Raw genomic sequence first — 23,582 nt, forward strand, 5'->3', positions numbered from 1 at the left:
GCTGAGTCCAGGGGCAGTTTCCAGTTAGAGAGACTGGCGGGGTTTGTGTGTGTGGGGGACCATTAAGGTAGGGTCAACCAGTGAGGTGGGAGGGAGATCAGGGGAATGCAGTGCTTTGGAGACTAAGAGAAGAAAAGGTTTCAATTAATAGGAAAGAATTAAACTGTCAGATGCCTCTTGGTTGGTCAGGAGAGGTAAAGACTGTGAATTTACCATTGAATTTAGCAGTATGGAGGTCACTGGTGACATTAATAGCTGTTGTGTATGGAGTAGGGTGCTTGACTGGATAAGATTTAAGAAGGAATGGGAAGACATGAGAGACAGCAAATGCAGAAAACTTGGAGGCGAGTTTTAGCTTAAGACACATCCTCACAGCCTTCTATATGCATGATTTTGGGCTCTGGAGCTGAGTTTAAAGTAGCCTCTTTTGACAACTGTGTCGATAGCCTGGCATTATTGCTATCTATACACTATTGCTGTTCTCTATTTAGTTGGTGAGAGAGTTCTGCTATTGGTCAGTGTCTTTGTTACTTTCTGTTACACCATGACCTAGAAACTTATAAAAAGAGGCATTTAACTGGGGAGGGGAGCTTGCTTACAGTTTCAGAGATTTAGTCCATGACTGTCATGGCTGGGAGCGTGGCTCAGGCATGGCACTGAAGCAGTAGTTAAGAGCTTATATCCTGATCTTCAGGCAGCAGAGAGAGAGAGAGTGAGACTGGTCTGGCATGGCCTTTTGAAACCTCAAACCCTACCCCAGTGACACACTTCCAACAAGGCTACATCTCTTAATCCTTCCTAAACAGTTCACCAGTTGGGGACTAAGCATTTAAATGTTTGAGTCTATGGGTGCCATTCTAACTGAAATCATCACTAACAGGTAAGTGGACTGGCAATGGAGTTTTAGTGCAAAGGAGGACCTGGGGCTGGGAAACTCTTTAAAGACTTAGGGAAGGGAAACTTTGCAGATTGTATGGAAGTATCAGGCCTTGTCAGCATCTTGACCTTCTTCTAAGTCTTTTTAATGTAGATTACTGAAGAGTCTTTTCTTGTTCATATTTTTCTTGGTTTATAAAGAAACTTCACTAGAAATTAGAATATAGTTCAATTTACCAAAATTTAGGCAAGTCTTTTATTATCTACATAGGCATTTTCTATGTACTTACTCCTGTGTGTGTATATTTGAGTGCATGGGTGTGTGTGTGTGCGCGCGTGTGCACACATGTTGGGTGTCTTCTTTGGTCATTTCCACCTTATTTTTTTTTTCAATAAATTTTAGAGTGTGTGTGTGTGTGTGTGTGTGTGTGTGTGTGTGTGTGTGTGTGTGTGTGTTGGGGTGAGGGTGACCACACTGAAGTGCATGTGCAGAGACCAGAGGCCAACCCTGTGGAGTTAGTTCTCCTTCCACCCTTACATGGCTTATGGAGATAGAACGCAGGTCATCACGCTTGTGCAGCAAATGCCTTTACTGCTGAGCCATCTTATCACACTTCCATTTTTTGTTTTTGTGTGTTTTTGAGACAGAGTCTCTTATTGAGACTGGAGCTCACTGATTTGGCTAGCAAGCTCTGGGGATCCACCTTTGTCTGGCTTCCCAGTGCTGGGATTACAGATATGTACAACTGTACCCAGGTTTTGCATATGTTATGGGAGCTAAGCCAATATCCTCATGTCATTGCCTAATGGAAAACTAATAGGTCTGCCACGGGGTGCAGAGCTTATTTCACTGTCAGTTTCATGAGTGACAGTTGCTTTTCTTTTTCCTTCTTTATTCAAGAGTCTACGTTGTTTGCTGAGCTTGGCTATTTCACAGATAATGATGAGGTACAGTTCGATGCAGCAAATGAAACTTACGTAAGTACTTACTGGAGGAGAAATAGTGAATAACTTGATGTTTCATCTGTACTGTTATTAATGCATGAGGATTTCAGGACAGTAGGTTCAGGCTAGTAGTTAAGTGACATCATTAATCAGGAATGTTAGTAGCCCTTTTGTTGTCTTAAAAACTTCCTTTTTAAGAGCTCTGAAAAATAGTTATATCCTTACCTTTGTTTTTGATTGGTCAGAGAACTATATAAAACTGATATTGTAGGCTCTTTCAGAGGACCCTGGTTCAATTCCAAGCACCCATATGGCCTTTAACACTAACTGCCTGTAACTCCAGTTCCAGAGTTCTAGACTCCACAGACACTGTACACACATGCTGCACAGACATACGCGCAGGCAAAACACATTGACATAAATTAAAAATAACTTATTGTAATGCTTTGGACCATCAAAATGGCTTATTTTTTGATTTTCTTTCTTTCTTTTTTTTTTTTTTTTGATTAGTGCATGAATAGCTGGTTGCTTATAGAATTCTGAACTTATCCTCAGCCTTTAATTGCTGAGCTGTCTTACTGACCTTAAAAATGGCTTTTAGGTTTGTTTGTTGAATTAATGAAGATTTTAGAAGTTTGAGAACCACAGAGTGGTAGGGGGAAAAAGAACATCATCTTATAGTACTTACCCCTTTAGAATGAAGTGGTTGGCTTACATTCTTTTTATTAGATTGAGTAGTAGCAATTATATCATTTACCATAAACTGTGTCTGACAGTTTTATTCCAAGGTGTGTGTATTTCATTCTAATAATTTCTGATTTGACACCTACAGGAAAATAATTTTGATCATCTTAACTTTGATTTGGATTTGATGCCTTGGGAGTCAGACATTTGGAGCTCCAGCAGCCACTTCTGCTCAGGTAACCATGCTTTACCTTTAAATGCCTAGCCAGAATCTTGGTATAGTTTGGTAATACTCGGAATTAAGTGGGTTAGAAAATCCTGGATAATAAGGTTTATTAAATGAAAAGGATGAGGCTAGGGTTACTAGCAGTGAGGAGCCTGATAGTGGGGTTCCCTGCATTTGATGTTCATCCTTCTGAGGAGGGGGCACAACTTGGCTAATGCTATATTTTTTAAGTGACCAAAATATTGTAATGACAACAGAAAGAACAGGAAATTGGCTAAAACATTGTATTTGTCTCCTATATGGATTACCTGGTGTATAATAATAAACCTTCACAGTCTGTAATTCAGAGCAGATCAATACACCATAAGATCCTTGTTATTTGAACAAAGTGCAACTGCAGTTTTACAACAGTTTACTTTGGAATTCAATGTTCAATTTAATTTTTAAAAATTTAAATTTAAAATTTTTGTGTGTTAGTGTTTTGCCTTCATATATGTCTGTGCACTGCTGTGTGAGAGCAGTGAGGGTGTCTGATTTCCTGGAACTAGAGATATGTGGGTGCTTGGAATTGAACCTGGGTCTTTAAGAGGATCAGTCAGTTTTTGTTTTTGATTAGTTAGTTCTAAATTGCTGCTCCATGTCTCTAGCCCTAATTCTCAGTTTTGTTTTTTGGGTTGTTTTTGGACAAAATTTATAATTCCCTTTACCCTTGGATAGCGTGATTACATGAGAGCCCTCTCAGAGGTTTTATTTTCTATGACTTCATGCAGCTTCTTAGCTGCTCAGGTTTTGTTCTGCAGTTTTGCTATTTAAGGCCCATGAGCCACCCTACTAAGGGAAAAAATATTAGATTTCTTTTTCTTTGAAAGAAAATAACATTCTCCCAACTTATAGCTTTTTCTTAGTAATACATATTACCTTCTTTGTTAACTAGATATGAGTTATTCCCTTGAATTGCCGTGTGTGTGTGTGTGTGTGTGTGTGTGTGTGTGTGTGTGTGTGTGTGTGTGTGTGTATGTGTAGTATATACATGCGTGTGTAGAGGCTAGAGGAATTGGGTCCCTTCTTCTCACTTAGAAACTTTTTTTTTAGGTTTATTTATTTTATTTTTGTGTATGAATGCTTTGTTTGCCTGTATGTTTGTGCACCATGTGAGTGCCTGGTGCCTTTGGAGGTCAAAAGAGGACATCAGCTCGCTTGGAACTGGAATTATGGACAGTTGTGAGCTGCCATGTGGGTGCTGGGAATCAAACCCAGGTCCTCTGTTAGAACAGCAAGTGTTCATAACTGTCATCTCTCTAGTTCCCTGTTACTTTCTGAGTTATTTCTTTGAGACAGGGACTCTCCCTGAACCCAGAGCTCATAGTTTTTGTTTGTTTGTTTGTTTGTTTGTTTTGTTTTGTTTTTTGCAAGAAATTGTTCTTCTTTGTTGTTTGTTTGTTTTTGTTTTTTGTTTTTTGAGACAGGGTTTCTCTGTGTAACAGCCCTGGCTGTCCTGGAACTCACTCTGTAGACCAGGCGGGCCTTGAACTCACAGATTTCCGCCTGCCTGTGCTTCCAAGCATTGGAATTAAAGGCATGTGCACTGATATTTTTAAGGGAGCTTGATAAGGTTGGATTTGAATATACTGAAAGGACCTGGAACAGGTTGTTACTGATAGGAAAAAGCTTATAAGAGAAATTGAAAAATATTTTCTCCGGTCTTCTAGTATGTTCCCTTCCCATGTGCCCCATCTACACTGTCTAAAAGGAAGCTGGCTTAGAAATATATTAATAATTAGCCCCACAGATTATAGGAATTGAGATAGAGTGTATATATAACCAGAATATTTTCCTTGAAAAAATCCCTTCCTATGTCTACTCTTTATATTCTTTTTTTTTTTTTTTTTGGTTTTTCGAGACAGGGTTGCTCTGTGTAGCTTTGGAGCCTATCCTGGCACTCGCGCTGGAGACCAGGCTGGCCTCGAACTCACAGAGATCCGCCTGCCTCTGCCTCCCGAGTGCTGGGATTAAAGGTGGGCGCCACCAATGGCTGGCCATTTTATATTCTTATTTTCTCAATTCCTGTCTTCCCTCATAGAATATGGGTTACAAGAGTGTTCTCCAGTCCAGATTCCTGATCCATAGATTCTGGAGACCTAATAAGATGTTTATTTTAAGCTTCTTAGATCTAGTTACACAGTAGTAATTAGAAAACTGGCTTGGCATGTAGCTCAGTGGTAAAGTGTTTACCTAGCATGCACAGAGCCTGGAGTTTGACATTCAGCACTCCAAACAACAGCAACATCAATAACCAGTCAACTGGTCAACCAGACAAACAAAAGCCAAAAATGTAGCAAAAAGCCAAAACTCTGGAGAGAGTATTGACTTTGTGTTTTCCATATTCTGATAGGAGGCAGGAAGTAAGTAAAATTAGTAAGTACATGAAATAAAGGGGGTAGATAGTAGGATTTAGATGGGTAGGATAGTAGGATTTAGATGGGTAGGATAGTAGGATTTAGATGTTTCTTTTCTCTTTCTGCATAACTGGCTTTTTGTATATGGTATAATATTGAAAACATAGAAACGTTTATAGAGTAGAAGAAGAGTATTTCACCTATTCTTGTTGCTCAGCCAAGAAAGGAAGTAACAAGTTGGGCGTTGGTGGCACACGCCTTTAATCCCAGCACTTGGGAGGCAGAGGCAGGCGGATCTCTGTGAGTTCGAGGCCAGCCTGGTCTCCAGAGTAAGTGCCAGGATAGGCTCCAAAGCTACACAGAGAAACCCTGTCTCGAAAAACCAAAAAAAAAAAAAAGAAAAAAAAAGAAAGAAAAAAAGAAAGAAAGAAAGAAAGAAAGAAAAAAGAAAAAAAGGAAAGGAAGTAACAGTTATGTAACTGGTTTCTTCTTTTTGTCTCTCCTAGAGTTAGTACAGATGCAGCTTCCTACAGGAGTAGAAGTGTACACTGCTTTCTGACCCGGAGTTTTTCATTCAAATGACACATTTTTGTAGCCTTCTCCTCACTACTGATTGAATTTTAAGAGACCATTTTACCTTCTTTTTTACTCATTGTTCTGAATGTGTATGGATTTGTGTGTAAAATGCATTCTCCATGTCTTTCAGTTAAAGATATTAAGGCAGAGCCCCAGCCTCTCTCTCCAGCTTCCTCAAGTTGTTCAGTCTCATCTCCTCGCTCCGTAGACTCTTGTTCTTCAACTCAGCATGTTCCTGTAAGTGGCTGGTCTTTTGTAATGAACTGGGTTATAATGCTGTCTGGAAAATGTATGTTTGTGAGGCAGTACATTCATGAAGTATTTTGAGGAACCTTATTCTTATGAGGAAAATGAGACTTGACAAGGGACTTGTGTGGATGTGCTTCCTTAATGTCTAATAGTTTTTTCTTATTGGTTTATTTTCTTTTCTTCCTGCATTTACTTTCCTCTCTATTAGAGGACACATTCTTAAGGGCATGGAAGAATGTAAGATCTGTAATTCCTGGCTCAGAGAATTTGGGATATGATCTGTTTAGTTCAGGAACTCCTACCATTGTCTTTCAAATGAGCTAAGATTTTCACAAAAGTCTGGTAGCTCCTTTGGAGTGTGTCTGTCTCAGCTTTGAGGTCAAGAAAATCAAGTACCTGATTAAATAATGGGGAAGGTAAAATATAAGAAAAAAAGTCAAATAAATATTTCATAAGTTTTATCTGTTTTAAATTGAGGCATCTTTATTCTGGCAGGTTCTGTATTTAGCCAGCTTCTAAATGTTGGTGATTCTGTTCAGTATATAAGGGAGACGAGAACCTTCAGGAGCTGGTTCTTTCCTCCTCCCATGTTGAGGATCAGACTGAGTTTTTTGGGCCTGCATGGCAAACATTTTTACCTGCTGAATCATCTCTCCTGCCCTCTCTTCACTTAATATTTTTAAGATTAGTTTTTTTTTTTTTTTTAAACCTTTTCTAGGCCATCATCATCTGACCTTAGGATGAAAGTCACTAGGATTTTAAATGGTGGTCTGCCTACCAACTCTCCACAGCTTTCCCAGTAGAATCATCTTTTGAATCTTTTAAGATTACAAAATTGGCTATGTTCTTTCCTTTAAAACTTTTTAATAACTTCCAGATATTTCAGGTATGAAATTCAAATTCCCTGTGTGCTGAGTCATGACCGTATTTACCTTTCTTGCATTGTGCTTCCCATCTTCACACTCCACTTAGCTTGAACCAGTGACTTTTTCTGAGAACTTGTGCTAGGCACTTTGCAATACTGGTCTGGGTTCTTACAATTTGGGGGAATTAAAAAAAAAAAAATTGAGACAGCATCTGACCCTGGAGCTATGTTAGTTACTTTTCTTGTTGCTGAGACAAAATACCTAACCAGGACAACTTAAGTAAAGGTTTATTTTGTTTCACAGTCTATCCTGGAAGGGAAGGCTTGCCACAAGAGAGTGAGGCCACTGGTCACATTGTGCCCATGGTCAGAAAGAGGGCAGATGAGTGTCCTGTTCTGCTTGCTCTCTCTTGTTTGAAGCCTAGGTCCTTAGCTCAGGAATGGTGCTGCCCTCATTTAGGGTGGGTCTTCCCATCTCAGTCTAATCAGAACCCCCTCACAGATATGCCTAGAGATTTGTTTTCAAGTTAGTAATCAATATAAACCATCACAATGGTCAGAGGAGGCTTCAAACTTGTGATCCTGCTGCCTCAGCATCCCAAGTTCAAGGATTGTAGGGTTCTGTTATAGGGAGAGTCTTATTGTGTTGCCCAGACTGGATTCAGTGTAGGAATGTGATACAATGTCTGGCCTTAGTTCTTTTTTTCCTTCTTTTTTTTTTTTTTGTTTTTGTTTTTGTTTTTGTTTTCTTTTTGAGGCAGGGTTTCACTAGACAACCCTGGCTGACCTGGAACTCATTTGGGAGATCAGGCTGGTCTTGGACTTGTAGAGATCCTTCTGCCTCAGCCTTCTGAGTGCTAAGATGATTAAAAATGTGTGCCAGGACACCCAGTCTGGTTTTCTATTCCTTATTATTTTTCATTTATATTTATATGAAATATTCAATAAAAATATATTTTATAAAATATAAATAACTATAAAGTATAAGTTATATAAAATAAATATATTTATATTTTATAAATATATGATATAATTATATAAATATATAAGCTAATATATAAATATATTATAAATAAAAATATATTTATTATTATAGTTATTACTAGTACTGCTATTATTCTTATTGATTCTCTTTCTCTTTTTCATCCTTAACTTTTTTCTGCCTTCTACTTCCTTCCTTCTTTCCTTCTGTTCTTCCTCCTCCTGTTTCTCAAAAGATTTTTTAACACTCATAAAGACAATCTCTAATGTTTATTTATCATTATTACTATTTTTTGTTTGTTTGTTTTTTGAGATAGAGTTTCTCTGTTTTGCCCAGGCTGTCCTGGAACTCGCTTTGTACCAGGCTGACCTTGAACTCACACATCTACTCGCCTTTGTCTCTGTGCTGGTATTAAAGATGTGTGCCACCACCTCCCAGCTGTTTTTATTCTTTTTCTCTTGCTTACATTGTCTTTTTGTTTGGAGTAACCTTAAAATTGCAAGTATATTGTGGAAATTTTGTCTAAGCCATTTGAGAGGCAGTTGCCCACTGGTGAACTGAACTCCAAATACTATAATGTCTACCTCCCATGAACAAGACTATTTTTTATTCAGCAATACAGCCATCAAAAGAAGGAACTAAACATTGATACATTACTAATAATTTGAGATGTAGCCCCCATTTAGATTGTATCAGATGCCCAGTACTGTCCTTTAGATCAGCAAAAGCATCCAGTTATATTGTATTTGGTTGTCTTAATATTTCAATTTTCTTTATTCTGGAACAGTTCTTCCTTCTTGAACTATGTGTTTTAATGACCTGTCACTTGGATTGCCAGATGTTTCCTCAGGATTTGATTCATATTTTGTATCTATGGCAGAATGTCACAGAAGTGATTCTGTGTCTGCCTTTTGTTTGTTTTAGTTTTGTTTTTTGATATAGGATCCTGCCTAGTTCAAGCTGGCTTTAAAGTTACTATGTAGTAGAAGATGACCTTCAACTCCTGATTTTCCTTTCTCCACCTTCCAGGTGCTGAGGTTATAGGTATAATACACCCACAGTCTACCTTCTCATTTATTTTTGATGATAAAACTTCAGTTTGGTGATACCATTTCAGCTTATTCTGTTACTGGCGATGTTTATTTCAGCCAGCTGACAGTACCTGCTAGAATCGCAGCTATGAAGTTACTCTTGCTCCCTTTGCTAGTTGCCAGTATTTTATGAAAAGCGTACTTTAAAATCATAAAAAGTACTGTTCTTAAAAAACGAACGTTTACATTTTTAGAGTGTGTGTGTGTGTGTGTGTGTGTGTGTGTGTGTGTGTGTGATGTATGGATGGGTCACAGGGTATGTGTGAAAGTCAGATCCTTTGCCATGTGAATTCTGCAAATTAAAGTCAGTACTCTGACTTTATGTTACTTGTTTGTCTGTTAATATTAGTGTGGACTCATTGTTTCCCTTTCATTTAGATTATGACCCATTGCTATGATTATTTATTCTGACTTTTGTGTTGTCTTGTATTTAGTCATTAGGGGTCCCTTCCTATTGCTACTGGGATATTTTACTATTTCACTGGGCTCAACCATCCTATGTCAAGGCTGTCTCCTGGGCCATTGACTCACCCTTGCCCTGACTTCTCAGATCACAGGTTTCCCTTGTGAATGTTTTCCTTACCCTTCTGGTACTCTGACAAGTCCCCCAAATATGGATGGTGGTTTTGCAGCCCCATCTAGTGGCAAGTGATTATATTATTCAGGAAAGAATATTTCCTTTGTGTTAATACAAATTTATCATAAGGTTTTATTTTTAAAATATAGATCTCAGATTAATTTGAAATTGCCTTAGTATGTGCTGTAAGATACAGGTTCAATTTTATGTTTCTCCAAATTATTATCAAAAGGTTTATCTCAGTATCATTTATTAAAACTTTATTTTCCCCTCACTGACTTCAGTTGCAGGCATACATTTTAAATTTATACAGGTGGTATTATATTAGATTTCCTATTTAAATATTTATTATTATTAGTTTATATTTTGAGTTTTGAGTCAGAGTCTTGCTTTGCAGTTCAGGCTAGCCTTGAACTCAGTGATCCTCTGCTTTAGCTGCTTGAGTGATGAGGTTATAAGTTTCCATTTACTTTTAAAGATTAATACATATTGCTAGGGCCGGAGAGATGGCTCAGTGGTTAAAAGTACTGACTCTTCTTCCAGAGGTCCTGAGTTCAATTCCTCACAACCACATGGTGGCTTACAACCACCTTGAATGAGATTTGGTACCCTTTGCTGACATAATAAATAAATAAAATCTTTAAAAAAAGATTAATTCATATTGCTCTGTATACATCAAATCTGTTGCATCTAACTGCACATTTCAATAAGCATTCACTGTATTTTGCCCACACCATGAAGAATATTGGGAAGTATGTCCAAGAGTAGAAAAAGTGGGTGGCAGGCGACAGACACTCAATTTGATATGCTTCCTCAGCGCTTCAGGAGTTGTTGTAGTCACTCTGCAGGCTCATCAGCGTGTTTGGGAGCCTTGGAGCTTTTCTGCTAATGATTGACATTATCTGGTTTTCTGGATTTTGCCAGATGGCAAATCTTTTTGTTTTTGTTTAATTTTTACTTCTTTGATTATGGTTGCTTTCAAATTGTCTCTACATTTTCATTATGTACTTTTTTTTTGAGACAGGGTTTCTCTGTGGCTTTGGAGGCTGTCTTGGCACTAGCTCTTGTAGACCAGGCTGGTCTCGAACTCACAGAGATCCGCCTGCCTCTGCCTCCCAAGTGCTGGGATTAAAGGCATGTGCCACCACTGCCCGTTGTACTTTTGATCTTCTATAAATGGTTCATTCTTGTCTTTTGATAGTTTCTCTATAGATTTGCTGTCATTTTTGTGTTATTTTTCAAGAATCAGATGCATGGTTAAGATATTAAACTCTGTGTTCTGTGATTCCTGCATGTGTGTTGGTGTATAAGGAGGCTGGTTCCTCAGGAATACCTCACCCATGTGAGACAGCCTCAATCATTTTAGGACCTAACTGACCAAGCAGCTGACCAGAGAGCCCCAGGGATCCTCCTGTCTGTACTTTCTTAGCACTGGGCTTCCCAGCTCTTTAGTGAGCCATCTCCTCATCTCTGAAGTTTCAAACTCTTGCTGAGTTGGACATTGCTGATCTCATTTCCCTATTAACTACCAACTTTGTAGTCTTTATTAAATGGAAATTCTTAATTTTCAGTTACCCCCATTTCCTTCTTGGCTTAATTTTTAAGTTTTTTTTAAAAAAGGTTTTGTTCTAGATTATTTTATTTTATATGTGTATAAAGTGTTTTGCCTGCATGTATGTATGTATGCCATGTGTGTACCTAGTGTAGCACGAATTCTAGTAGGTATTAATAATAAAAACCCAGAGACAGATATTCTGGTTAAAGCTGAGGATCAGAGAAGCAAAGCAACCAGCCACTAGAGAGTTCTCACCTCTACCAGTGCTCAGACCAAAGGGGGGATCCTGTCCTCAGACTGCATCTGTCTCCACCAAACCTCAGACTGCTTTGAGCTCCTGTCTCCTCCCAACTTAGATTCCTTTCTAGTTCTGGGACTAAAGGCATGGGATCCCAAGTGCTCAGATCACCTTTGTGTGAGCTCCATTTCTCTTTTAGACTAGATTGATTTCATGTAGCTCAGGGAGGCCTTGAATTTACAGAGATCTGTCTGTCTCTGTCACCCGAGTGCTAGAATTAAAGGTGTGTGCCACTACTGCCTGGCTTCTGTGGCTAACTAATGTGGCTAGCTTTGCACTCTAATCTTCAGGCAAGCTTTATTTGTTATATCATAAACAAAATATCACCACTCCTAGTGTCTGCAGAGATCAGAAGAGGGTGTCAGATACCCTAGACTGGAGTTTCAGATGGTTTCAAGCCACCCTGTGGATACTGGGAACTGAACCTGAGTTCTCTACAAGAATAACACATGAATAAAAGAAATGGGAAAGTATATTAATTGTAGCTCTAGCCTTATGATTATCAGTAAATGTATGACTGAGAATCAAGTAAGATCCAAGATTTGTGGGAAGAAGTGGAGAAACAGATGAATGATTTCTGTTGACTACATGAGTGTGGCATACAGATGCTGCATTTTGAATTACATCCTTGTGGTTGATGAGTGTTGACTTATCAGTAGCCACTAGACTTTATCTTTGCAGCACTTTTCTGTTTACATATAATCTTGTTCTTTTTCTAAGTAATTTGTTGCTCAGAGATTGTGCTCTTGGACATTAATTTGTTTGTGTTTTGCTGCAGGAGGAGTTGGATTTGTCTTCCAGCTCCCAGTCTCCTCTTTCCTTATATGGTGAAAGCTGTAATAGCCCATCCTCAGTGGAGCCACTGAAGGAAGACAAGCCTGTCATTGGTCCTGGGAACAAAACTGGTATCTATCTGTCTCCCAATTTCTGTTATTTCTGTTTTAGATAACTTAGGTTCCATTTAAAAAGATGAATATTGGATTAAGCATATATTTTTTAATTAGTGTATCATTTTATTTTATGTATATGAGTGTTTTATCTGCATTTATGTCTGTGAACCAACTGTATGCCTCCTGCCTCCAGAGGCCAAAAGAGGGCTTCAAATCCCCTGGAACTGGAATTTATAGATAGTTGTAAGCTGTTCCAGAATTCAGGTTTTCTTGAAGAGCAACCAATACTATTAAGTGCTGAGCCATCTCTCTAGCCCCTAAATTGGTATATGTTATTTTGTTGTGGTGAATGATTACTGTGAAGAGGACAAGGGGGGAAATCTTTTTGTGATGGTCCTTGTCTTTATAGATGAAGAATTCTTAAAATAGACACAGATTCTGTCATTTTCAGGAGAGGTTGTAAAGGTCCAGTTTAAGACACCAAATATGAGAGGTGATGACTCTTACCTCCTTAAAGTCTAGACTTTGTTCAGTAATTTTAGCATGATCCTTAACAGTTCCTGGTCCCCCTTGCCCAAACTGCAGAGAGGACAATCCCAGACTGAATGGACTTTTCTGCAGTCCATTCATTTAAAGAGTAGCTGGGTTTACATTCACTGATGATTGTTACTAGAAGTCAAGATAATATATAGAGGAAAGTATGTAATATTATATGTTTTCTTAATTTTCTTCAGATTGATTTGAAGTTTTTTTTTCCCTCCAGAACATGGACTGACTCCAAAGAAAAAAAATCAGATGAGTTCAAAACCTTCAGTTCAGCCCAAGCCTTTATTACTTCCAGCAGCTCCCAAGACTCAAACAAATGCTGGTGTTCCAGCAAAAACCATCATTATTCAGACACTACCAGCCCTTATGCCACTGGCAAAGCAGCAATCATCGATTATCAGTATACAGCCTGCACCCACCAAAGGTACCTGTGTAGACTATGGTGCTCTATAGTTGTTGGAAAGCAATACAAGGGTATGTCACATGGTTTATTTTAATTTGGGTTATAGTTTTTGCGCATGCACCATTGTGTCAGGAAATTTCCTTGTTCTGGGGATTTTACAGAGATGACTAATATTGTTCTTGGCCTTGTAGAGACAGAGCTCTACAGAGCAATGATATCTGTTGTTTCTTGTTTTCTTACAGCTTTTATTGTGATAATATCTGTATTTAAGGTACCTTTTATTTTTTTTCTTGTAGATTTCTTTTTTTCTCTTATTTTTTTGAGACAGAGTGTCATTATATATACTTAACTGGCCTAGGACTCTATAAGTAGACCAGTCTGGCCTCAAATCAACAGCTCTACCTGCTTTTGCTTCCTGAGTGCTGGGACTAAAGGTGTGCACCACACTTGACTGAGGCTTTTGATATTTTGAAACCACTTACAATGAAGAAAATTGGGGAGACCTTTTGTATTGCCATTTTATTCTGAGATTACTGTGGCTATGATCTTTTTATATTGTTTTGTCTTTAAGGGGTGGTTAGGGTTTAAAATAATAAGAACCATTTCAGGTCAAGTATGTGTTGAGCAATAAATCTGACTCTTAATTTCTGAGGAGACTGTGGTTTGGTCTGCAAGGCATTGAAGTAGGTTTTTAGAAGGCCTGACCACTGCCAATGAGCTCAGAATGGGTGTTTTTCTGTATTTTCCCCACCAGATGGCCTCATGTACTGTGAGTCTACAAGAAGTCTATCTAAAGAAGTGCAGGTTTGAGGGTTTGGTAATATTGAGGTATGGGACCTCTCTTAGGCAGCTTAGTCATCATTGTACTGACATTGATCTCTGTACACATGGCTATGAGAAAATTTATGCAGTATTCACTTCCCAGGATTGAATTTATTGGTACCAGTTAGCACTAGGAGTTAATAGGGCATATGTAAGTAAACATCAGTGTTACTTTTATTTTTATGGCTGTATTTGCATTTATGAGTGATTAGCTCATTTCTCTGAAGCATGATTTCAATGGGGGAGGCTTCATAAATTTGATCTTGTGTATTAACCTTGTCTATGAAATGACCATGGGCAATAGGACATTAATAAAAAGAACTAAACAAAAATAATTCCCAATAAAAGAACAAAACTAATAGACAAAATAGTTCAAAATGCCTTCCTCCATTTAGGATCAATACTCCTATTTTTTTTTAATAGGAAAATTAGCAAATCTATGGGATAGGTGATCTTGTGATTTGTATATGGATGTTAAGGTTTCATAAACTCCTTAAAATAAGGCACAAGATTTAGTGTATATTCATATATGGAGTTTTGGTATAGTACTTAAAACTTACCAGGACCTCAAAATGATTTTTGTCTTTTTAAAGGCTAAGAATTTAAGTTCACAAAGAATTTCATTATAGTTCCCACAGCTATTAAAACACATGACATTAACATGGTGGTGTGTGAAGGAGGGAATAGCCTCAAGAGTTTGCTTTAAATTGCTGTGTTTGAGTGGTAGGAGATCTCCTTTTGTTTGTTTGCTTTTTTGAGACAGGGTTTCTCTTTGTAGCCCTGGCTGTCCTTGAACTCCCTCTGTAGACCAGGCTGGCCTCAAACACAGAGATCTCCCTGACTCTGCCTCCAAAGAGCCATGATTAAAGGTATGTGCCACTACCACTGGTTGAGATTTTTACTCTTAACAAAAGACAGATTATTCGTTCCTAAGCATTTTATCAGTTCCAAAGATTAAAATCAAGCATCCTGAACTTCAATGATTTCACATGATCTAAAGTCTATATTTTGATGAGCATGTGCTCATATAAATTGTTTTTATAATCTGTGGATTTTGGTATTAGTATTATAACATGCAGATTAAATGTTTGTCTTTCATACATTATTATTATTAGTTTAATTTGAGAGTGGAATGAGAGGAAGAAAGGGCTGGAGTGATTGCTCAGTCAATAAAATGCTTGCCACATACGCATGGGGACCTGAGTTCAGATGCTTAGCACCCACATAAAAAGCAGGTACTCTTACTGCCTGTATGGAGATAGGCACATCCCTTAGAGGTCACTGAGCAGCCTGTGCAACTGATAAGCTCCAGTTTCAGGGAGAGACCTCTTAAAAAGTAAGGTGGAGAGCCACTGAAGAAGACTTCTGACATCAGCCTCAGGCCTCAACACACATGTGTACAAACATGAAAACATACATGTATGTACCACATGGAAAAAAAGGAAAAATGACAAATATGTAATATTTATAGGTTTAACTTCAAATTCTCTAATGTGGGATTAAAGTGCTTTACAATTTGGTTTCAATTTAGTTTTCTAACTTTATAGTATAACAGCATTATTTTCTATAGAACTTTGAGCTAGTCTAAATAACCTGGCATTGTCTATTGTATTCTGCCAACCTGAATTATTTTTCTACATATTTTTGCTTCTAAGTCTTCTGTGCCCTGTAAGAATGTTATAACTAGTGCAGTCGAAAGATGGTTAAAGCCTAGAATATCTGAAAATGCAGAACCAGCATGGGAAGTAGAGCTGTTACAAAGCCTAGCATTGTAAGGGTTGAGAATTGATGGTGGGAGTGTGTGTGGGAGGGACACAGTCAGGAAGGACAGAGAGGAAACTCTCTTGGGTGACTCTCTGTTCTGTCTTAGATGTTTTTTGATGACACTACAAATCACTGAAATTAGGGTATACTCACAGAGTGACATCTAGTAAGCAGGGATGCCAGAGTGAAGCCAGGTTGTCTGGCTGGCCAAATCTTGATTATGATATTCCTTCTAAATTATGTTAATTATGATATTCCTTCTAAAAAATGATGAAATGGAATCAGTTTTTTTTTCTCAGAATTCTACCTGTAATTTGAGATTTAAATTTGTATAAATAGTTACATAACAAATACCAGAACTAATGAGTTGATAATACATGGAAGCTACTATTAAACAGAAAAAGTATCAATAAAGAATGTATGCTAAACTGTTATTATGTGCCAGAAATTCTTCTAAGTGCTTCAATGCATTATCTTATTTAATAGTTACATATCTCTCAGGATAAGTATCAATATTTTCATTTTATAGATGAGAAAACTTGGTGCAAAGAAATACTTGACCAAGTTGACACAAGTATGTTATTTAAAACAAAGTAGGTAATTCATAAATGTTTGATATGTAGTTTGAAATTTTTGAAGAAAGTTAAAAAGAAAGAACTGACTATTAAAATAAGATGTCACATATAGATGCATTTAGCATTGAATCCAGCTGTCTTCCATTAAGGGGATTTGCAAGTAATGCTAAAGAGGATTTTGAGTATGCCAAAATGGATAAACAACCCTTTGGTGTGTTCTGTTATGTGTGTTTCCACACCAGGAACAGTAGTCACTATGTTCCCCTGCTAACTGCTGAAGACCTCAAACAGTCCTTTGCATTGTCGTCTGTGACCTGGTCAGCACTTAGCAAGTAATTATGGGAGTCTTTTGCTTTTGAACATACTGTAATAGAAATTTAGTATTTCAATAGTTTTGAACATGCCTAAAATATTTAGAGGATTCTTGATTTAGATAAAATGAAGACAGTTGGGAACTTTAGGGTGTAAGAGCTTAAAATGCAGCTGGAATAAGGGAGACAGCAGTGGCCTGGTAGGATATGAACCATGTTTGGTGTACAGACTGCCTTGGTAATTCTCTATCTCCCTAAGATGTAATTCTCTTGGCTGGGAAATAGGGACAGTGGACAGTGGACTATGAGATTGGATTATCCTTCCTTCCTCCCTTCCTCCCTTCCTCCCTTCTTCCCTTCCTCCCTTCCTCCCTCCCTCCCTCCCTCCCTCCCTCCTCCCTCCCTCCCTCCTTCCTCTTTTGTTTTTTTCAGTTATGGGGACTGAACCTAGGGCCCTGTTCATACTTGGCAAGTGCTCTACTACTGAAATTTATACATTCCCCAGCCTTCTTTTAACTTTCTGTTTTGAGACCGAGTCTTATTAAGTTGCTTAGGCTAGCCTTGAATTTCCTCTGTAGCCCTAGTTGGCCTTGAAGAAGCCCTAGTTGTGATTCCCTCCTCCCCGGCCTTCTTAGTAAACTGGGATTACAGGCCTGTACCGTCAGACTAAGTTTTGGATTATTTTTTACAATTAGTTTTAAGGAGTATTAACAGCCATTCACAAGTGTTATTTACCAGTGCTTTAAATCTGTCCTGGGTCTACAGATCTGACCCTTTCTTTGAAGTAATTCTATGTGTTTATTATCTCCCCTGTTCTTTGGACTAGACTCAAAGTTTTGCACAATTCTTAGCAGCGGAGGTGGGGGGTGGGGGTGGTGCTCTAATCATAATTTTAATTTAGAAGGTATGGAACATTGTTTTTGAGAATGTTGTTCCTTTTCCAAGTATTGGAGATGGTGTCTTAATACATAGGCCAGTCCCTGATGCATGAGCTGGCTTTTTGGAACCTATTCTCCATGTAGGGATGCCTTGCCCAGCCTTGATGCAGAGGGAGGGGCTTGGACATGCCTCAATGTGATATGCTATGCTTTGATGACTCCCATGAGAGGCCTGCCCATTTCTGAATGGAGGAGGAGTGAATGGTGGGGATAGACAGGAGGTGGGGAGGGAACAGAAGAGAGGAGGGAGGGGAAACTTGGTTGGCATGTAATGTAAATGAAAAATTTTAATAGGGAAAAAGAAAAAAATACATAGTCCAAAACTGGCCTTGAATCAAAATCCTCCTGTCTCTGTCTCCCAAGTGCTTGGATTTATAGCATATACTGTTATGCCTAATACAAATTCATTATGCATTTTCATAATCCATGGGAACTGACAGACACCATGATCATCTTGTATGGCTGAACTGTGTCTTTGTTGTTAAAGATTACTTTTGGACATGGTGGTGTGGACCTGTAATTCCAACACTTGGGAGGTTGAAGCTAGAGGATTGTGAAGTGAGGTTAAGCTGGGGCTACATGGCAGGTTGCAGGCCAGCTTTGAGCTACATAGTAAGATCCTGTTGCAAAAACTCCAAGGTTTAGTGGTAGAATGCCTGCCTGGGCTTGTGCAAGACCCTGGCTTCAAATTCTAGTGTCCCGAGAAGTAAGTATATTTAGTTAGAAATCCTTGGCTTCAGTTTTATATTATAGTAAGTATATCTTTTTAATGCCAGAATGAGTTACTGTCTTATTCAGTGTTGTTAAAACCCACTCTTTGTTCTTCTGTTATTTATTTATTACTTTTATTTGTATTTCTGGCTTAAGCATATACTTTTATAACTGCCCTTAACCTATTTCTCCACTTATGTGAATTTATTTTATAACAGAATTCAGTTTAGGGGAGAACGAGAAGATAAATATATTTGGCAGTGTCATTCCCCAGTAAATTATATGTATGTCAAATTTATGAAATTAATTTTAAGTTTTCTTACAAACTTACTACTTATAAGTTCTAATAACTGAATTGGGAAAAAATGGTAACATTTTAATTCTACCTCTGGTCTGCTTTTTGAGGTCACTGAAACAAAGAATTTTATTTCATAAATGTGATCTTTTTTTAGCCAAGACAGATGTTCTCAACAAACAGGTATTCTGAAAGTATTTTGATTTTCAGTTTTCCTCAACCCTTTGAAATATGAAGCTAAGCTTTATAAGTCATCTTAAACTGCCTGAACATAAAACGTCTTATCTTTTCCTGAAGAAAAATTATAAATTTATATTGAATTACAGTTTCTGGTTATAATAGTACCTTTACTTAGCTAGATAAATCCAAACTACCTGGATATTAGGCAAGCCTTTCAATACCTTATAAAATTGTAAAGGGAAGGAAACAGGCAGGTACAGTTTTCATAGATTAGTGTTATGAGTTATACATGCTTTCCTGAGGGTAGTGGGATGAGTTCTCCTCAGTGGGTGCAGGTTTAAGAGGATGACAACTGCAAAGACTAGGAAAAGATTTGAGGGTCATTGTTTTGGCAGGGATCAGAAACGTTGATGTTATTTATAGACAGACAGTCAATGTGCTGTTAACTAAAATTTCATCTCTGTTTTCTATTTTCTTGGCATTTGTAGTCACTTGACTCTTTCCTACATATTTGTGTATATATTTGTAAATTTTAAAGGATTTATTTTTTAAAATAAGAAAAATGCATATAGAACCAATAAACTTCAGAGGTTAATACTGGAAAATATAGATATGACAATGAATTTGTTATGTGTTGTTGTGAATATTGAAAAAGATAAAAATGAACTACTACCTGGTTTGTTCATGTCTCTAGTGAGTATTGTTTTTCCTCCTCTCCCCAGTATTGGGAATTAAACCTAGGGCCTTGTGCATGCTAGGCAAGCCCTCTACTCTTGAGCGACATTCCCAGTCCTCTTTATTTATTCTGTGAGATGAGGGTCTGAATGTACTTCTGAGTCTCCTACTTTAGTCTGCATAGTGACTATAATTACAGGCCTGCATCATCAAGGCTGGATTTAAAAATGTTCTTTTTTTTTTTTTTTTTTTTTTTTTTTTTTAAGACAGGGTTTCTTTGTAGCTTTGGAGCCTGTCCTGGAACTCACTCTGGAGACCAGGCTAGCCTCGAACTCACAGAGATCCACCTGCTTCTGCCTCTTAAGTGCTGGGATTAAATGTGTGCCCCACCACTGCCCAGCTAAGAAGTTTTTTAATTTAAAGTGTGTGTGTGTGTGTGTGTGTGTGTGTGTGTGTGTGTACTTGAAGAGGCCAGAAAATGGTGTCAAAACTCCTGGAGTTGGAGTTGTAAGTTGAAGTTGTAAGCTACTCATTGTGTACACTGGCAATCAAATTTGGGCTCTTTTGAAGAACAGTGAGCGCTCTCAACTCCTCAGCCACCTCTCCTGGCCATTTTTACTTTTTTTCAATTGAGTCTTGCTGTGCTGTGCAAACTATCCACAGGTTTCAGGCTGAGTGGTTCCTCTGCCTCAACCTCTCATCTACGTATGTACCACTATATCTGACTTGAAAATAGTTTATTAATGATAACCCAAAGGGAATGAACTTAGTTGGTCCTGTTACAAAGACAACATCAGAGTTCCCCTTACTGTGTGTTGCTGTTGGTAACACTTACTTAATGGTGTGAAGTTCTTCAGGGTTCATCTGTCTGTCTGTTAGACTACTCCCCGATGCAGTAGCTGTGCACAACTTGATTTCCCTTCTTTCCCTTAACCCAGGTCAGACTGTTCTGCTCTCTCAGCCTGCTGTGGTTCAACTTCAGGCCCCTGGGGTGCTGCCTTCTGCTCAACCAGTTCTTGCTGTCGCTGGAGGAGCCACACAGCTACCTAACCATGTGGTCAATGTGGTGCCAGCCCCTGTGGTGAATAGTCCAGTGAATGGCAAACTTTCCATGACTAAACCTGTCCTACAAAGCACCACAAGAAGTGTGGGTTCTGATGTAAGTACTTTATAAATGCCTGATTCTAAAGACAGACAGACAATTCCCTTCACTTTTGTTGTTTGTCTTTCTGAAGTTTGTTTAATTGAATGAAAGAAAACAGTGTGCCAAAATTGCACATTTGGTGTTTGGTGGGAAAGATTTTGATGAAGAGTGAAGTATGCATACCTCTGTAGTCTTTGTCTTTAGGACCTTTTCATCCTGGTCCTCAAGTCCCAACCAAATCATCCTCTAATGTTTTATGGATTCTTTCATAACTCCTGGTTGAAACTATTTTTAACAATTCCTCAGATGAGAGTCTGTAGGCTTCTTTTTAGGCAGGTTTTATATTTAGCTCTTTCTTGACTTGTTTTTACATTTATTTATTTTGTGTGTGTGTGTGTGTGTGTGTGTGTGTGTGTGTGTGTGTGTGTGTGTGTTGGCATGTATGTGAAAGTCAGAGACTAGCTTGGCAGGAGTAAGTTTCCTCTTCTACCGTGAGAGTCCAGGAATTGAACCCAGGTTTCTAGGCTTAGTGTGAAAGACCTTAACCAAGGAAAAGAGCCATCTTGTCCAACCTTCTCTTGATTTTCTGAAGCGTTTTTTTTTTTTTTTTTAGCACTTAATGACTCTTAAGAATTCTGTCTCTTTGTGGTTATTTGGAACTTCACTATCTTTGTAAACCTTAAAAGTTTCTGATATTGTAGGAACTTCTTATAAATGATACTTTTCTATGATGCCACTCCCTAAAGCTAGTTATAGCACCTGCCAGCTAACTCTTGCTCTCTTTCAGTATCACTAAAAATATCTCTTGCTGTGTATTCAAAGGAATTAATTATCAAAGGTTTTTTTTTTTTGGGGGGGGGGTCTATATATCTCTGGCTGTCCTGGAACTCAGTATGTAGACTAGCCTGGCCTTGAACCTACAGAGAGCCATGTGCCTCTACCTCCTTCCTGAGTGCTGAGATTAAAGGCATGTGCTATCATGCCAGTCTCAGACTGCTTTCTGCTCTGTCTACTAGAATTTATTTAAGCAGCATGGCAGTGACTGATCATTTATCTGTGAATGTACTTTTCTGTTGTGTAAGAATAGGTGTAATCTCAGCTGACAATATTGTGAATATTTGTAGCAAAATATAGCTAGGGAGTAGAGTATCAGTGGTTTAGAATAAGAGTCCTTTGGCTTATACCGATATGGAGAAAAGTGCATATCAAGATATGGAACAGAAAAATTTGAAGAGAGAGAGAGAGAGAGAGAGAGAGAGAGAGAGAGAGAGAGAGAGAGAGAGAGAGAGAGACTCCTTTTCAGGAATCTGCTTTGTGGTTGGCTGTGTCAAGGTAAAGCTGAATATGTCCTTCCCAGCTACCAGCTGTCAGAAACTCATTGAAGAAGAGGGGAAACACAAACTTAGCACTTTCCCATGAGGAGTGCACGGCACAGAAGTAGCTGCTGATGTTCTGGGTGATGTGTGGATGTTTGACACAGCAGAGTGCATTGCTGTTGAGTAAGGGGCATCTTGTCACAGACCAAGAAGAACTGGAGAGAGGAAGTGCAGGTCTGTTCACAGTTGCACTGTGGATTCGAATCTGAGTGTTCTCAACTTGATTACTGTAAAAAAGAAGAGAAGGATGTTCTGTATGTCCTGGACTGACATATAGAACTGTGCTTTGGTGGTTGGGGTCCAAAAGAGTTAGCAGGATCTGTAAAATTTTAATCTCTCTAAAGAAGATGATGTCTGTCAATACGTTGTCGGAAAGCCCTTAAACAAGGAAGATAAGAATGCCAGGACCAAAGCACCCAAGATTCAGTGTCTTACAACACAAACACTAATGTGTTGCTCTAAAGAAATAATGCAGGAAAACAAGGAGGAGGCTGCAGACAGTGTGAAACTTTTGCCCAAAAGAATTCAGGAAGCCAAAGGAAAGCACCAGGAACAGATTGCCAAGAGACATAGGCACTTCTTACTGAGAAAGTTTACTTCTAAGTCTGAGTCCAGTCAAAAATTAGTCTTTAAGAGTAACAAATAAATGACCAGACCCTGAGTAAAGTAAAAAGGTACTTGGTGACCACAGAATATAGGAACAATATTGGAAAGATAGCTATGGAAGCTGATTTTCTTTTCTTTTAGTACATGGGGAACTTCCCACAATAAGAAAAAGAATGACAGTAGCAAAAAAATCACAGATTTTTTTTTTTCATTTAAAATGTAAGGAAACAGTATGCTTTTCAAGAAGATCAAATAGGTTTAAAATGATAGACTTTTTCTTTTTTTTCCTTAGACATGTATATATTTTATTATCATTAAGACTAACAAGAGCAGGGTTATATATAAGATGTGACTCCCCAGGGCATGTCTGAGTATCCCCCAAATTGCTTAGGGTCTCCAGCCTTGGATGTGGTTAAATTTATGTCAGGCCAGTCTTGCCACATGGGGCAGGGGCAGCAGCTGATTTTTACAACAAAACTTTTCAATTCCACCCCTCCTGGAAAGGTTCCTTAGGAGATGTGGAAGAACCATCTTGGCCAGAGCTGAAGGGGTGGGGTGTGTGACTATGTGGTTGGCAGGGACAAGGGCTTTGGGATCTGCTCCCTTGTAAAGTAGGGCTTTAACTTCCTGACTGGCTTTCTGGAGTCCTCAAAGTAGGTAAGGAAGGGGTGTGGGTGGCTGCTATGTACAGAGGGCTTGGGTTTAGGGTCTAAGAAAGGAAGGGTGGTGAACAGGGAGGGCACATAGGGGTTAAGTCATCTTAGACCTAAAACCTGACTCTGGGAAATGGGGCTTACTCCTTTAACAGGGGTTCCTTGTCCCAGGCTTTCAGATATGGGCTTTGCTTCTCCAGAGTCAATGAGGACGTTTTTCAAAAGTTCAAAGATCCCTTGAAATTTCCTTAGAATACTTTTGAAATTAGGAGTTTGACATTTTCTTGTGTCATATTCCGAAATGAAACTAACACTAGAAAACATTTGATATTTACCTTAGAGCAATTGAGCAATAGTATGACATGATTATTAA

General features: G+C 38.4%; 1 protein-coding gene across 1 annotated transcript in view; it reads left to right on the top strand.

The window, feature by feature from the left end:
* The window catches only part of Atf6 (activating transcription factor 6), a 166,524-nt gene that overhangs the window by 14,279 nt on the left and 128,663 nt on the right, over nucleotides 1-23,582 (top strand). The window contains exons 3-8 of the mRNA XM_027418065.2: nucleotides 1,778-1,854; nucleotides 2,654-2,741; nucleotides 5,834-5,940; nucleotides 12,099-12,225; nucleotides 12,974-13,180; nucleotides 20,369-20,589. Of these exons, the coding sequence (XP_027273866.1) occupies nucleotides 1,778-1,854; nucleotides 2,654-2,741; nucleotides 5,834-5,940; nucleotides 12,099-12,225; nucleotides 12,974-13,180; nucleotides 20,369-20,589 (827 nt within the window). The remainder of the gene's footprint in view (nucleotides 1-1,777; nucleotides 1,855-2,653; nucleotides 2,742-5,833; nucleotides 5,941-12,098; nucleotides 12,226-12,973; nucleotides 13,181-20,368; nucleotides 20,590-23,582) is intronic.

This window comes from Cricetulus griseus, chromosome 5 (genome assembly GCF_003668045.3).
Source record: "Cricetulus griseus strain 17A/GY chromosome 5, alternate assembly CriGri-PICRH-1.0, whole genome shotgun sequence".
In the NCBI taxonomy this organism is placed as follows: domain Eukaryota; kingdom Metazoa; phylum Chordata; class Mammalia; order Rodentia; family Cricetidae; genus Cricetulus; species Cricetulus griseus.